At 34.6% G+C, this 16,999-nt stretch overlaps 1 protein-coding gene across 1 annotated transcript in view; it reads right to left on the bottom strand.

The window, feature by feature from the left end:
• Window positions 1-13,519: 13,519 nt before the first annotated feature.
• HCRTR2 (hypocretin receptor 2) overlaps window positions 13,520-16,999 on the bottom strand; it is a 91,771-nt gene continuing 88,291 nt past the window's right edge. Inside the window, exons 6-7 of the mRNA XM_090280485.1 lie at window positions 15,771-15,892; window positions 13,520-13,801 (exon numbers count right to left, since the gene is read on the bottom strand). Of these exons, the coding sequence (XP_090136611.1) occupies window positions 13,572-13,801; window positions 15,771-15,892 (352 nt within the window). The 3' untranslated portion in view covers window positions 13,520-13,571. The remainder of the gene's footprint in view (window positions 13,802-15,770; window positions 15,893-16,999) is intronic.

The raw sequence follows: 16,999 nt of genomic DNA, 5'->3' as shown, positions 1-16,999 counted from the left end.
GAAACTAATATAATTATTTCTGTACTATGTTAATTAAACTGAGGTAGAGAAGGTAAATAACTTTTCAAGTTTTCCATAAAAAAAAGGACTATGCTAACTATACAGTTTATGTTCACAACTGCATAATACTGCTTTCCATTTATACCTGAGATATTAAATTATTATTAAATTGGCTTATATTGCTAGCTTTCTAGACTTATTAAGGTTTTCTGAGCAGCCAAAATATCACCAATTTCAATATCCAGATTCTTAAAAAATAATTTATATTCTTAGTTTGAGTAGTGTATATATGCATGTTTTAAATACATACACACATATATTTTTATTTTTACTGATACATTACTTTCTGTGATGAATATATTAATGTTGCCTGCTAATTTGAATGGTATCATTTCTTATTTTTATACTATATTTTGCTAATATATTCTTTTTAGTGGATATAGTTGACATATAACATTGTTTAAGTTTAACATGCACAATGTGGTCATTTGATACATATTCTAATACTATTAACATTGTAGTATTAGCTAATACTTCTTTCATCTCACATAATTATTATTTCTTTTTTTGTGTGAGAATATTTAAGGTCTAGTCTCTTAGCAATTTTTGAAGTATGTAATACAGTGTTGTGGATTATTATCACTTTGCTGTGCATCAGATTTTCAGAACTTATTTATCTGCTACTTGCAAGTATGTACATTTTGACCATTATTTCCCCAAACTTCAACCAACCCAGCCCCTGGTTACCACCAATCTACAGTTTCTATAAATGTGGCTCATTTAGATTCCACATATAAGTGATATCATACAGTGTTTGTCTTTCTCTAACTTATTTCACTTAGCATAATGCCCTTAAGGTCCATTCATGTTGTTGCAAGTGGCAGCATGTCCTTTCTCATGGATGAATAACATTCCATTGTATATATGTACAAACCACATGTTCTTTATCCACTCATTCTTGGGTGGACATTTAGATTGTTCCCATATTTTGGTAATTTTAAGTAGTACAGCAGTGATCATTAGGGGACAGACATCTGTGTGATATCCTGTTTTCATTTCCTTTGGTCTGTCCAGAAAGTCTCTACCCATGTACTACTGAAAAATAGAACATTTATTAAAGAAGATAAAAGATACAAGAAACATCATACATAGGACAATGACACCTCAGCCCCCTTCAAAATAGAAACCTTGAGGCCTCACACAGTTCTCCTAATTGCCATCAGTTGACTCATCACATTTTTCTGAATCTCATCGATGATCTGAAATCTCTTCCCTTTCAAAGGTGATTTTAGTTTTAGGAAAAACCAGAGGTTGCAGGGTGCCAAATCTGGGCTATAGGGGGGCTGAGTTATGTGGGTGATTTGACTTTTTGCCATAAAACTCTGCACAAGACATGATGCCTGAGTGGGAGTGTTGTTGTGGTGAAGCTGCCAATCACCAGTTGCCCACAGAGGTGGCCTTCTGAGTCACTGGAATAGTTTCTACAGAAAATGTTCAAGCTGAACACAAAGTTTGGTGCAATTTGTTGCTCTACTCACTCAGTCATTTTGGATGCAATGGCCAAACAGAACACACGATCATTCCACAGTGTCTATCGCCCTCACTGAAACGTACAGTGAAGTCATCATTATTCACACATACACATTCCAGGCCACTCTCCTTGTCTGCCAGGTTACATCAACCTCATGCTAACTGTTCTCATTATATTAACAATAGCTGGAATTCTTATGTACAGACCTCATATACCCAGCAGTGAGTTGCTGGTTCAATTAGTAGTTCCATTTAATTTTCTGAGGAACCTTATACTGCAATCCATAATTACTTCACCCATTTCCACAGACAATGCACAAGCATTCTCTTTTCTTCATGTCCTCACCAACACTTGTTATCTTGTGTCTTCTTGATAATAGTGTATTTTAACAGGTGTAAGGTTATATCCTATAATGGTTTTGATTTGTATTTCCCCAATGACTAGTGATGTTGAGTATCTTCCCGTATACCTGTTGGCTGGATGTCTTTGAAAAAATGGACATTCAGTTCCTCTGCCCACTTAAATACTTTGATTTTTAGCTATTGAGACATATGAGTTCTTTACATAGTTTGGATATTATCCTCTTATCCAACATGTCTTATAAATATTATCTCTCATTCCATAGGTTGCTTTTTCATTTTTTATTGTTTATTTTGTTTTTTAGAAGCTTTTAATTTGGTATAACCCACTTGTTTATTTTTTACTTTTGTTGCTTGTGTTTGTAGTGTCATATCCAAAAAAACCCTTACCAAAATCTGTGTCAGAGATTTTGTTTCCTCATTTTCTTCTTGAAGTTTTATGATAATAGATATTACATTTAAATCTTCAACTCATTTGAGTTTATTTTTATAAGTTCCATAAGACAGGAGTCCAATTTTATTTTTCTATATGTGGTTATTGTTTTCCCAACACTATTTGTTGAAGAGACTCTCTCTTCCCCATTATGTATTATTGGACCCCTTGTCAAATACCAGTTGGCTGTATAAGTGTACATTTATTGATGGACTCTATTTTGTTCCAATTATCTGTATGTCTGTTTTTATGCCAGTATACTACTATCTTGTTTATTACAGCATTGTAATATAGTTTGAAGGCAGGAATTGTGATGCCTCCAGCTTCTTGTTTTTTTTTTTCTCAAGATTGCTTTGGGTATTCATGATCTTTGAGGTTTCATAGACATTTTAGGATTTTATTTCTATGTCTATGAAAATGTCAATGGAAGTTTGATAGTGATTGTATTGAATCTATTGATGGCTTTGGGTAGTGTGAACATTTGAACAATAACAACTTTGTTCCATGAACACAATTTCCCTTTGCATATTTTTTGTGTCTTCAGTTTCATAATTTTCATGGTATAGATCTTTTACCTTCTTGGTTAAATTTAGTTTCAATATTTCATTGTTTTTGATGCTATTGTAAATGGGATAGTTTTCTTTACTATTTCTTTATTGATGTTTAATTGTTAATACATGGAAACCCAACTGATTTATGTATGTTGATTTTATATCCTGTACTTTATTGAATTCAGTGATTAGTTCAAACAGTCTTTTTTTTTTTTGGTTGATCTCTAAGATACTTCATATATAAGATCATACCATCTGCAAATAATGAAAATTTTACCCCTTCCATTTCAATTTGAATGGTATTTTTTCTTGATTGCTCTAACTAGGATTTTCAGTTCTATATTGAATAGGAATAGTGAGAGTGAACACTTTTGTCTTGTTCTTGATCATAGAGGAAAAGCTTTCAACCCTTCACCAGTAACTACGATGTTAGTTGACTTCTGCTCCTGCCTATGCACAGAATTCAAGAATGCCTAAGAGACTACAAGCTTGCGGTACTGAAATAGAATTTTGAATTTCAATTGACTGCAGGTTAGCCCCCTCAGAAATAGCAGTGCAAGTGTAAACTGTACCATTAAAGAGCCCCTAAGACTTGGACCTGAGACAAATTTTGATGTGAAACACAAGAGGAGAAAACTTGGCCTGTGCTCTTCTATATATTCATTAGACATACCCACACTCTCAAACACACCCCCACAAACGCACACTGGAAGAGAAAGAGGGAGAGAAGGGAGCCCTCAGTGGCCATGCCTGTACACCAAAACCACCATAAGCAGGGAAGCAGATAGCAGAGCAGGCTGGTCAAGATTAGTGGCAGATTCTTGGCCCTAAGAGTAGCGAATCATCAGCAGTTTTGTAGTACCTGAGGTAACATACGCCAGAAGGATGGGGGTCATTGGTTAGGGGTAAAGGAGAAAGAGGACAACTCAGAGTGAACATCTAACTAACTTTGCCTTACTCACAAATACACACAGTCAGAAAAAAACCATGTTACCAAGGGGAGGGCAAATTTTAAAAAGCATTTAAAACACCTCAGCTACTGGAAGAGCATTAACCTCTGTTAAAGTGGTTGGTGTCTTGGATTCATTTTTAAAAGGATTAAACATTAATGTGACAGCTCTCTTATTCCCCAAATCTTTATCTATATATTAAAGCTAATGTTTCTTTTTTGGCCCCATTGCCACTGCCTTGGTTTAGATCCAATTATTCTTGAAAATGAGTAGTTTCATAAAAACCTACCTGATACCTAAAATTACAATATCCCACTCTCAAATTCCCAGCTACAGGACTATTAATATACTCTCCAGAACCAAAATCTAATCATATGACTTCTCTGGATAGAATGCCTAAATTGTTCCCTATTACATAACACAAGCTTCAAATTTCCTTGAACATTATGAAAAGCTTTATACTCTCTACCTCTTTCCACCAATTTAATGCCATTTCCTGTCATGGTCCCCCATTTTCTCTTTAAATTATGTGTCATTCCTAAAGGGGTCATACTGTTCCGCATGCCTTTCACATTGTGGATCTGTCCCTTCAGCCCAGCATGACATATTCATTTTTGCTTTCAAACTCCAGCAAAGTCTTTTTCTTCCAAAGTTACTTTCCTCTAGGCAGAGCCAAAAGTTTTATCTTGTCTAACATCTAAAAATTGATTTTTAAAATTTTGTGTATATTCTTCTTCACCAAAGGGTTAGCTTAATGTGGGCAAGGATTTAATTCTTTTCATCTGTGTTCCCCTCTTATTGCAGTGTTTAGGTATGTAGTAAACACTCAGTATTTTATTTTTCTTTATGAACAATGGCCATATTGAGCCTAACAGTTTTCAGAACGTAGTGAAATATAGCACAATGTTGGATAGGTGTTCTTCATTTATTGATTTAGTCAACAAACGTTCATTAAGTGCCTACATCTTAGAAGACACTGTGCTAGTCCCAGAGGTTGACACACAAATGTTATGAATATAGCTCTGCCTTCAAATAATTTATGTGCTAATAGGAAAAAAATAACTAAAAAAAAAAATACCCAAACTATACTTTATTGAAAAGATAAGTGGTACTGCGGGATTCTCACAAATTACTGGATTGTAATTTTTGAGAGAACAGGTGTTTATGGTTCCTAAAAAATGTTTACCTTTTTAGTCTTAAGAAAATCATAAACCTGAAATATGAAACTCCTAGAAGAAAACATAGGCAGTAAGCTCTTTGACATTTTTCTTAGCAATATCTTTTTGGATCTATCTTCTTGAGTAAGAAGAAAAGGAAAAAAGGAAAAAAAAAAGAGCAAATAGAATTATAACAAACTAAAAAGTTTTTGCACAATGAAGAAAATCATCAACAAAATTAAAAAATGAATGAAATATTGTGTCTTTCCCAAACTTCTGAACTACAATCTCACACCATCCCAGTCTAGTAATGTGCAAAATAAATCACTGTAAGAGCATAATTTAGGGTGAAGAGGGTTAAGAGAAGTCTGCCTTTTCAGCAATAAGATGGTAAAAATCATGGAGTATCACTTAAAATTAAATATTCAGATTCTATTGGTAAAACAAAACATAACAAATGAACAAAAACATGGTTTACAGATGCTTCCTTATAATAATAAATCCTAAAAGACTGGACTAGATTTTCACATGAGGAACGTGGGTCTTCAGAATTGGTAGAATATAGATGAAAAGAAAGACATATACTTTGTAAACAGAGTTTTCTAATACACATTTTAATAAATTAAATTAGTCCTTAAAAGCCAATATGTTTGACAGAGCACATAGAGACTCCTCCCTGTAGAGTAGGAAAAATGCAATATTATTAGGTTTATGTTGAAATGAATGGAGCTCTTCTATCTTTTCATGATGGCAGAAGATGGAAAGGTAAGTTCTACTATTACAACAGCTCTCAAAAGAAGGAGTAAAGCCACAGGGTGTCTAAAGTAAAGGAGTCTCAGCTGCAGATGGATTTGAAAGGGATAATTTACTATCTTTAATAGCTAGTTAAGAAAAAATGAGACGACTTACTCCTGCTCCTAAAAACACATAGTTAAAAGTCAAGGTTAGACAATAAGAAGAGTTTTAGAGGATTGGCAAAACAAATTAGGCAAACTTATATGGTCTTAAAGAGAATGTGTAAACAATGATATTATTTTCAGAACAGCTTCTGACACAGAAGAAAGAATAATAAGGAATGATTATAGCAGAGACAGGGTAAAGAAAGTGCTGTAATTAACACCGCAACAGATTTTCCACCTGAAGATATAAGTCATTGGCGTGCAATCCCATGTAAAAGAAGAGTAGTTGGCCTGGCATATCTGATTCAGTAAGGCTTTTACACCTTGCTTGATGCATTTATGCTTAACACTATAGGACAGCAGGCTCTTGGTTGTATGAGAGCTTTATCAGGGCAACAGAAAATTTTAAAGCAAATAATGTATGGGAACATGTGCAATACCATCTGATGGTCTTGTTTGTCTCTGGCTGGGGAAGAAGGTAAGTCCAGGATGGAACTAGTGAACTGGAATTAAATAAAATGATCAGAAAATCCAGGAGTCCCATTGGGGTTCAGAAGGAAAGTTGTAGTGGGAACCTAAGTGTGATATTAAAGAGTGGATGAGTGATTGTTGGCTCAGAATAGACTATAGGGTTTGCATTTCGGAGAAGGATCTGTTGTGAGCAATAAGATAAAAAGTGCAGCCTATGAGCTACATTATATAAAACTGTCAGAGTAGTTTGATAAAAAAGAGTGGAAGTCAGAGACCAAGGAAATGTAAAGCTGGGTTCTGGGTGCATCATCCACATGGACTCAGGGCTGAAGAGTCAGACTTCAAGCCAGGTGCTGATGTATATGAGTGAAAGGAAGTGAGATCAAGAGACTGCCAATGTCAGCAACAGAGAGAGGTCAGTAGTGGCAAAGCCCTGCCAAAGGGCCAACTTTTACTTATGAATGGAAGAGCAGTTATATGGGTTTAGGACCGATGAGTAGGGGAGTTCTGGTGCTACTTCTCAGTTTGAGTATGGTTGGAGAGTGGTAATTAGTATTCTCAACATATGGCTTAATACTGGTAAAGAAAAAATGTCTGCGTATGTCAACTCTGAGAATATAGGATGTTTTGCTCTCAGTGGAAAGGAAGTTATACAAAGCACATGAAAATAATTGGCAGAAAATGGAACAAAAGAACCAAATATGGAAAAAATTGTCATGTGTTATCAATTTATTAATTCAAGAGATATTGATCAAGTGACTTCTATATGCCAGGCACCATTCTAGAAACCAGGGATATAGCAGGGAACAACACAGAGTAGGTCTGCGGCATCAAGCACCTCAGATTCTTGTTGACTACTTACATGAAATACTGGAAGACATTGGCAGTTTAGAGATTCATCTTTCCCATTTGTCACAAATTGTTATAACCATGGGAGTGCTTGCTAAATAAGTAAATGGAAGGAAGGAGGGAAGGAAGGAAAGAAGGAAGGAAGGAAGGAAGGAAGGAAGGAAGGAAGGAAGGAAGGAAGGAAGGAAGGAAAGAAGGAAGGAAGGAAGGAGGGGAGGAAGGGAGGGAGAGAGGAAGGAAGGAAGGAGGGGAGGAAGGGAGGGAGGGAGAGAGGAAGGAAGGAAGGAAGGAAGGAGGGGAGGAAGGGAGGGAGGGAGAGAGGAAGGGAGGGAGGGAGAGAGGAAGGAAGGAAGGAAGGAAGGGAGGGAGGAAGGAAATTGTGTTAGGGAAAGGCTGTCTAGAATAGCAGAAATATGGAACCTAGGTATTTGTAAACATTGAGGAAAACTAGCCACCACACTAAAAGATATAATTCAAGAGAGAAAGTAAACTAGATGGAAAAGGGAAATTTTTAAAAGGCTGGGATATAAACTTAATATACATTGTGGGATACTCTCAGAGTCAATAACTGAGTGATATCTATTTATCTGTCATTGATCGATGGATTGCAATCAATTACCTATAACTCAGTTATACACAGAAATGCATACACACATGTATATATGTTGGTAATATTATAAAATCACTTTTCATTCTTTAATGGCTTTTCTGCATGATCTAGACACAGCTTTATAAACAAGTTCCCCACCTCATTTACCTGAACTATCTAAGGGGAGTTTCTCTATCTGTGCCCCTGTGAAAGGGAACATCACTTCTTTTTTGGAGATGTTCTTGTTAATAGACCTGAAATAAATTAAGCTTAATGTTACCATGTGTTGTTAAGGATTTTCCAGTCCCATATACATTATGTTTGCACCATTCTCCCTTTGGGAATTATCATTTTAACTCAAATGTTGTGAAATTAAATAGAAACTGCATAACAAACAACCATTTGTAATTTTTAAAATTGAGTACTATCTTTCTGTTGTTGCCTAAAGGCTGAGCCTTTGAATAGTAATTGATGAAATAGATGTTGTGTTTTTTTTTTCAAAAGTAGCACAAGCAGTACCTCCTTAGACATATGTCCTTAGTGACCTGCTGTGACCTTGGCCTAACAATCTCAAAATTGGGATCCCTTCCAAGTTGAGGCAATAAGCTTATCTGGTGCTTGGAAAGGGAGCTGACACAGACATAGCATGCCACTGATAAACACAGATATTCTGGGAAGAAAATAAACTGCTTTTTTAAAGATGTTAACATTGTAAATTTTTTGAATATAAAGATGTAAGATGTTTTTTGCCTTTTTCCCTTGAGCTCTGCTTCATTTTTGTTCTCAATTAACCACTTGCCATGGTTTACTACAAGAGATAACAAGAACCTAAGGCAATGAGTCATAGCCATTGTCCGGGGTTGAGCTGAAGGAAGGTCAGAGAACTCTGAAGGCCTGCAGCAGGCTGTGGAGGTAGGTCAGCCCCTGCTTAGCTTGGGAGTAGGACTGGAAGCAAAAACTGCAGCTGGAGAGGGAGAAACAGTGAAAGCAGGGCAAGGCCAGAGTGGTGCTCAAAAATCTTTCCTTTGATACCCATTCCTGGCCACTGGTCTAGGTGAAGGTGAAGATGGCTGTCTTCTCTTCGGCACTGACATAAGGAGGAGTGGCAGGTATCTAGTCTGATAATGGGTCACTCAAAGCAAAATATCCTCACCACTGATACAGGTAGCCTTCCTTGGGATTTTTACTGAGAATTTCACTTTGTCTTTAGAAACCACCCCATCCTCAAATCATAGTCTCTAGGAGGAGTCAGATGTTTACCTTGGCCAGTTAATTCAGCTTCATTTTTGATACAAGTTAAAATAAACAGTGTTGAATAAAAATGAACTTTAAATCAAAATCCTTGGTAGCTGAGTCTGTCGTTTCTCAGAATTATTTAAGTAAATAAAAAGCATAAAATATACATTTTTAAAATTTATCATTAAACTGAAAAGACTGCTAAAAGTTTTACATATAATGACCAAGAAAAAAAAAAGCTTGATTATGTAAATACTACACTTACCAGTCTCCTAAATTGAAAATCAAAAGGTCATCATTTTCTTTAGGTCTCCTGACTCAGATAAAATGCTATATGTACATGTGGTTTTACATAATTGTATGAAATACTTCTTTTTAAATCTTAACCATCTTTATTATAGTCCCTGCTCTTAAAACAACATTAAAAACCTTTTATATCATGATTATCCTTGGTTATATAAACTTATTGGAAAAAATATTTTGGTTATTAAGAACTGTACCAGAGGGCTTAATAATCCTTAACTGCAAAGATTTGACACTAATTATGAGTGAATATCCAATTTATCTAATCAACGAGATTTTTCATACAGCACAGAGGACAATGTGAATGTGATTATTGAATTCTGAATATGTTTTTTACTTAAAAACTACATAATGAGCATCCTTCACAGTCATTGATGTGCTATCACATTGAATTTGATAAAACTTTTTCATGAAGACACAGTAAATCAGCCATAAAGAACTTTAAGTATATAAGATAATTGTTAAACAAGTGACATTATGTTACATACATGGCATACAACAATTATATAAATACATTTTAGGAAAAACTTAAAAGACACTTTAACTCCAAAGTTTATAAAGAAAATGTAAGATAATAGAAATACGTGGCAACTGGGAGGGAGCTTTTTCCCTCCTCTTTAATTTCAGTAGTCTCTAGAAAACAATCCCCTTTAATGTAGGGAGATAACAGCATTTTTCATGCCTTTGTAGTTCATTTTCTGTGGTACACAAGGTAATAGAATATACTTATATCAGTAGTATTTTGTTTACATATTGTCTCTAAAAAATTTTTTATTTTACTTCATGCCATTTGAAAACTAATTGCATATGACCTAATAGAATTTACTCTTTTTTTTTTACTTGTAACCTATAGGAAGTAGAAAAGTCATCTGTTGTAAAATTAATTAGAATTGAAAAGCTTTCTAAATTATAAAGCCTATCCAGGTGTTTTTGAAATGCAAGTGATTATGATTAAGATTTATATCAGGTGAAGCATTCCACTATTACACTAGTATTAAAATAGTAATAGCCCTCCTCACAATTTGTTTCCATAAGTGTCTTCAGGATTTGTCATTCTGATATTTCAGGTTTATGTATATTCAAACTATATGTTATGGGCATATTTACCTGCATCTTCATTAAAACGATATACACTGGGAATGAAATTCAATATCATTATGCCTAACACCTTTGAAATTAATCGATCAATGAATTTTAACAGTTATTTAATATGCAAGTAAAACTCCAAGCCTCAGAGAATTTAGAAGTCGTTTTCCTCAAAAACTGAAGTTAAATTTTTCTAAGAGTAAATTCCACTATGAAACTTTTCATGGGTTTGTAGTTCAAAAATAATGAAATTCAAGTGAATTCTGTATTAGATAAAATTATTATCTCATATAATTAATAACAAATTTCAGTAACATTAATGACATTTTACATTAAATCTTCAAAATATATAAAAAATACCATGTTCTATGTATAGCATAAAACAGTCACAACGCATCCTTTTTATAAGAAGTCTTCTCATTTGTGTTATTAGCACATAATGAGGTACGTAGTTGACCCTTTGTTCCATAGATTGGCAGGTTTGGGAAACACCTATTTCTTTACCTTGTTCCATTAAGGTAACCATTAAGGTAAGAGGATTTAGATCCAGACCTCTAAGAAGGACTCCTGCATGAATGTGTTGAGAACAATGTGCATAGTCTATTATTCCTCCACTCCCTACGTTTCTCACAAGAACTGGTGTTTGCTTAAATGAAATTGGAAATTTCAGTGTTTTGTTAGACACCCAAGTCATCCAGACAGCTATAAAGCATGCACAGGCCTTAAAATCAGTGGTCTTTCACACTGCACTTGTAGCTCAGGGACAATTGTTTTATAAACCATCATCTCTTTGACTGAGGTGACACTGAGTGGCATTCGACATTGATACTTAGCCTCTTCTTTCAGACCTCCAACCAGGCTGACATCAGGGATGACACTGGTGCCTGTTGATGCTTGTGTTGTAAAATACTTTATATCACATGGGCTAATAAACAGATGCCAGGTGGTATTATTTGGAGTAGAGGTGCTCAAATTTTAAGGTGCTTCAGAATCACCTGCAGGGCTTGTTAACACACAGATTCCTGGATACCACCTCCAGTTTCTGATTCAGCAGATCTGAGACAGGGTGGAAATTTGCATGCCTAATAAGATCTCAGGTGATGCTGATGCTTCAGAAATCACACTTGGAGAATTAGTGATTTAGAGCAAAGGAATTCTGATGTCTAAGTCTGACCTTAGCACACAACCACAAAACCCCTGCCTCTCTCTTTCTCTCCCCCTCCTGATCTCTCCCTCTTTCAGTTTCTCTCATTCTTACATGATAAAAAAAAAAATACATATATGATGGTCTAAAGGATTTAGCTCTTACTCTGAGATATCACTTAATTATTAAGGCATATTATCAATATCATCTGAGTTATCTTCAAACTATTTAAAGTGCTAGCTTCCAACACAACCTGAAAATTACAACTCTCCTTTCATGCAGCATAAATAAGAAAAAAGTTCTCAAATGTACAAAGGTGAGAAAGAAGAGTTACAGTATTTTGTTCTCATTGATAATTGTTTTGCTAACTAGCAATATAATTTCAATAAACCTCATGTGCTAGTTTTTGCTTTGAGTAGTAAAAAAGCACAAGGTAACCCCCAATTCTAAAATATGAAAACAACTAGTAGATAATTTGTTTGTTATGACTTCTTGTGATGAGTTGGGTAAATGCAAAAAAAGAACAAGACAATTTTTATCTTATATGACAATCTTTCTTAAGTATTGTTCTTCATATCTCGTTTCAATTAAAATAAGAACACCTGCTACTATCAAATGAGGGGAGCAACTTTTCGTGAAAATATCTTCTACTTTCAAGTTAATTTTGAAGGGAATATTTGAATCAGAAAAATTTTGCAGAAAAACCAATTTGGACTATTCAGTGCTTTGAACCCCAGAGCTTACATTTGTGCAAAATATTCTGCACTCTTAATTCATTTGTGTGTAGGTTAAGAGCAAGCCCCCTCCATTAGCCTAATCACCGGGCTTTCAGCCACAGGCCCTGGTGGAATTCGCTGACATCAGCAATGTCACTGTAATTAAATAGAAACAAAAAAAGTGCCCATCGCTGCACCGAGGAACAGCACCTCCGTGGCATCGCTGCGCTGTCGGTGTGGGAATCCGTCCCCCAGATGCTGTGCTGCCCTGCAGACTGTCAGCGCGCATCCCTCAGTGGACCTGAGCTCTTTTAAAGGCACATTTACACCACCCCCACCTCGTTTCCTAGCACCTAGCACAGCTGGTGCTTTCTGGTAGGTTTTTGATAAATGTTTATCAAGTTTGAATAAATGAAAAAATTTACCATCAAATCTCCATGGCATTAACTTGTGCAATGCGGAACCCAGCGGTGATTTGGTAGTTCACTACTCTTTCTTTGAAAATTGCATTTTTAATTTAATTCACCAAGTCTGACTATATCATTTCCACTAGTTAGAAGAGGATAATAATGTGATTTTATCGTATATAAATGTTGAAGTCTTAGAGATGGAAATTATTATGTTTTTGTAGTTACTCCAAAATTTTTATTTTAATACTGTGTCTTACTGGCCATATGTTGAGATGAAAAATGGTGAAGTTACAAACCTGAGAAAATTGTTTTACTGAGTGATAAAATTCGTGGAAAATAAAATTTAATAGTGTTTATTTTTATATAGTTTTGAAAGGTAGCTTTTGAGTTATCTAATATATGTTATATTGTATATAAATGTTCTCTGAGATATCACAGCATAATGACAGTCTTTTGTGATTTTTCTTAAGCTATAAAGTCAACTAACATGTTTTGTTAATTCAGAGTTAGTTGCCAAAAGAAAATTATTGGAGAACTTTTGGTAATTTTTAACAACCAATTTGAATGTGATATTGAAATAATTAGAATTGGAAATATGTAAACATTTAATTGACACAAATCACAACACAGGAATCTAGGAGTGAAAGAGCCTGAAATAAATTCAGTTAAAGGTTACATTTCTAATATACTTAAACCAAAAGTTGAGAAATTAGTTTAAACTGACTTTTATTTCCAAAGAGTAATAGTTTTTTCTTTTTCAAAAATGGCTCACAAAGTAATTTTATCTTTAGATCGTTCTGATACTAAAATTTCTGTGTACAGAGATTTTAAAAAAAAAAGAAGAAGAATAGTTTCACTCAGGTATCCTTGTCGTGTGAATAAATATTCTACCAGTTTTGAAGCAGCCCCGCTCCATTGGCTTCTGGGAGTGTGCTTATACTGGTGAGCACGACCTGCTCGGAGAGTTTGGATATGTTATCCAAGTTGCTGATCTGGGTGGTCAGAGACTTTCTGCTCTCTGTGCTCGTGCGCCCCCTGGCGAGCCGATCCTCCTGGCGATGGTGCACTCCAAGGCAACAGCAAGAAAATGCAGCTTTAAATTCCTCTCGAAATTTTCCTGGCAAACCAGGGAGAATGAAAGGAAAAAGAACTGTGCGTAAATATGTTTTAACAAATCATGAGTAGGATACAACCGAACTGCTCCCTTGAGCCAAACTAACGATGAGGTGCCACATTTTGCCAAGATGGAGAAAATAGGAAATGGAAATTGCGTTAGTGAAAGCGTGGTAGACTCTTGAAACGATGAGGTATTTTCATCAAATAATGAGACTGCTTTTCATGCGTTATATTTGGAGTGTGTTTCATTCCTTTTGAGTCAAACCTTAAATATTTGTGAATTTGGGTTATTTTTAAGTAGTTAACTATAATAAAAGTGATCATCAGTAGAAGAATACCAGAAATATTTAATAATTTCAAAAATGATAAAACTTACATTGTACACAGCCCAAACTACATAGATATTACCCATTGTACTCTGAGGAAAAAAAACTGTTCTATTGAAACAATCAATTGAACAAAACCTCTAAAAAAAAATCTTAAAATATCTATAGAGTCTAAAGTTTCATAATCTGCATAGGCAGGACAACAAATAGGGGAAAATTTTTTTAGAAGTTATTCCTTGCCTTTAAATTACTCACATGAAATTAGAGAGGTATGAAAATGAAACAATTACCTTTTGAATGGTGACACCATTGGGAAGCATAATTTATTTTCTTTGAGTCTCTATTACCAAATGAGTTATTGAATGATTAAATGCAGAGATGAAGGTTAAGGGCCAAGACAATAGCAGGGACCTAAGTCCTCAGTGATTATCTTTTGCCTTTTCTAACTCACTCTTAACCACAAAATATCCCTCTGACTTGGTACCGAACCTCTTTATTAAACACTTACTGCAAGGCTCAGAGCTTTAGTCATCCCTAACCCCTGGCAATTGCTTCTCCACTGCTTTCCAAGCTACAGCTCCACATGGCCCCTTGTCCCTTCAAACAGCACAAGAGCAGTCCAGTCTTGTTGTCTCAGACTGAACGTAATCTTTGTTTTGGAGACTGGAATTGGGTATGGCAGGAGAAGGCGTGATAAAGGTCAACTGAATACAGAACAAACCTTACACATAGACCACCTGATTTTCTGAAAGGTGAAATAAACATAATACATATATGATATATGCAGTGTTTGAAAAGGTTATTAAAAAAACCAATTGGTTGTCTTTTTAATTTTTATAACCCAGAAGGCCAAATAGGGAGTTAAAAATGCACATACTTTATTAAATATTCAATAAAATAAATTGCTTATTATACCATATATAATTATCATATTATATTTGGAAGTAGAAGTGAAAAAGAAATAACCAACCAGTCAGAGTATAAGACAGTGTAAAGATGTAGCTAATTAAAACAGAATTCTAAACGTCAACCAGATAAATTATAAATAAAACAATAATTAGTTAAATGATTTTTATCATTGTATTGATTCATAAATAGGTTAAATAAGTTACAGATGTGTGTATGTGTTTGTTATTTAGCTTAGGTGTTATTTAGGAGAAATATCAATTTTTTTTTTGTGTGTGTGGTCAGTGAGAAATCTTGAGAAAAACCCATGAGATGTTAGCCACAATATTAATGGAAATAGAAAAGTACATAAAAGTGGAATGTTTCCAATTCAATCTCCATTAGGCTACAAATGAAATATTCTCAGATAGAGTTACTTTACATTTTTATAAATTAAAGTTTAATGTGTGACAAGCAAGATTTTGTGTTATTCAGCTCTCACAATTTTCACTTTCCTCCTATTTCAAAATGTCTTCTAAATTTTATTGGGAAAAAAATCCCTTTGATAATTTTCTCACACATAATGTGTTCCCACTCATAAGGGAGGCACCTCAAGACAAATCAGATCGGGGAAAAACATTTTATTGTAGAGCATCTAAGCTCTTCATCCAGTTGAAGAGTATTCAAAACCTCTGGTCATTGGTCCCTCACCCTTGGTTAGAACCGTGATTTATATGGAAGAAATAGTTGAAAACTTACCACTGAGAAAATTATAAATAATTGGGTTCGCAGCACTATTGGCATATACAAGCCAGTGTGAAAATGTAAACCAGGCATATACAGTCTCTCTGTCTTCTGTATGAGTAAACATTCCAAATACTCTGTAAGAAAAATAACGATAACAGGAAATCTAGTGTGATTCTGGAGAATACATTTTCAATAATTAAATTCAAAGGTGAACAAAGCCCTTTGCTAGAAGCTGCCTGACCCCCTGTCCTCTGCTGCATTGACCACTGATAGATTTATGGCACTATGGTGGGTTTAGGAAAACTTCAGCACATGAACAGAAACTCTACAGCACCATCAGTAAATCAAAAAAGTTAGGTCAGGTTAGAGAGGAAAGATTTTCTCTCCTCTAAACAACAAATGCAATACTATTTCTTACAGTTAAGATGACAGAAGTTAAGTATATTTCTATCTCTCTTTTTTTATTTTGTCTCTAAATACAGTTTAGCAGGTTTAATAATATTCCATTGTGTATGTCATTTAAAAAGCAGTCCTAAATTGCAGTCTGCAAGAACTTCCTACTTTTATTCATGCATTGATCAAAGTATTAAATTTCTTCAACTGCAATATTCCCAGGAATGCTGAAATTTGCCTCTGGGATTTCCTTTATACCCAGAGAAAAACTGGTTTTCAGTAAGCAACATTTTGGCAATTTTTAAAAATTCATGGGTTTTAATGTTTTTATTATTTTTAACTCTGAAAAATATTCATTATAATATTCTTGATAGTCATTTTAAAGATTTGTTCCATATTTGGAAATACCCCACCTATCTAATTTGATTCACTAGCCAACAGCAGGTAACTTGCAATTACCCAATATATTTATAGACTGAAGATTATAAAGCATTTCCTGCTAGAATCCTATCATTGACTGAGTAATTTGTGTCCATGATAGAAATGCACTTCCAGAATAAAGTGATGCTCTGAGGAGTGAAATGTGAACAACTGGAATTGATAATATTATGCCCCTCTACCACAACATAGCTTTGAAATCCTAGTCAAATCAGAACTGCTTTAAAAAGGTTGGTTTGAACTAGTAAGGCAAAAATTTAAGTTTCCAGAAAAGCAATTTAGAAATTTATTTGAGAAATAAAATAAGTATAATATGCCAAAGCAAACAAAGAGAGACATTAAAAGAAAATGTGTGTGTTAAAGAGAAAAATTATTTTCAGGTTAATTTATTTTTTATTTTCTGGAAAAGG

Source organism: Furipterus horrens, unplaced genomic scaffold, assembly GCF_987537825.1.
Source record: "Furipterus horrens unplaced genomic scaffold, mFurHor1.1.pri manual_scaffold_6, whole genome shotgun sequence".
NCBI classification, from domain to species: Eukaryota; Metazoa; Chordata; class Mammalia; order Chiroptera; family Furipteridae; genus Furipterus; species Furipterus horrens.
The sequence above is the reverse complement of the archived record's forward strand: the minus strand, read 5'-3'. Positions and strand labels throughout refer to the sequence as shown.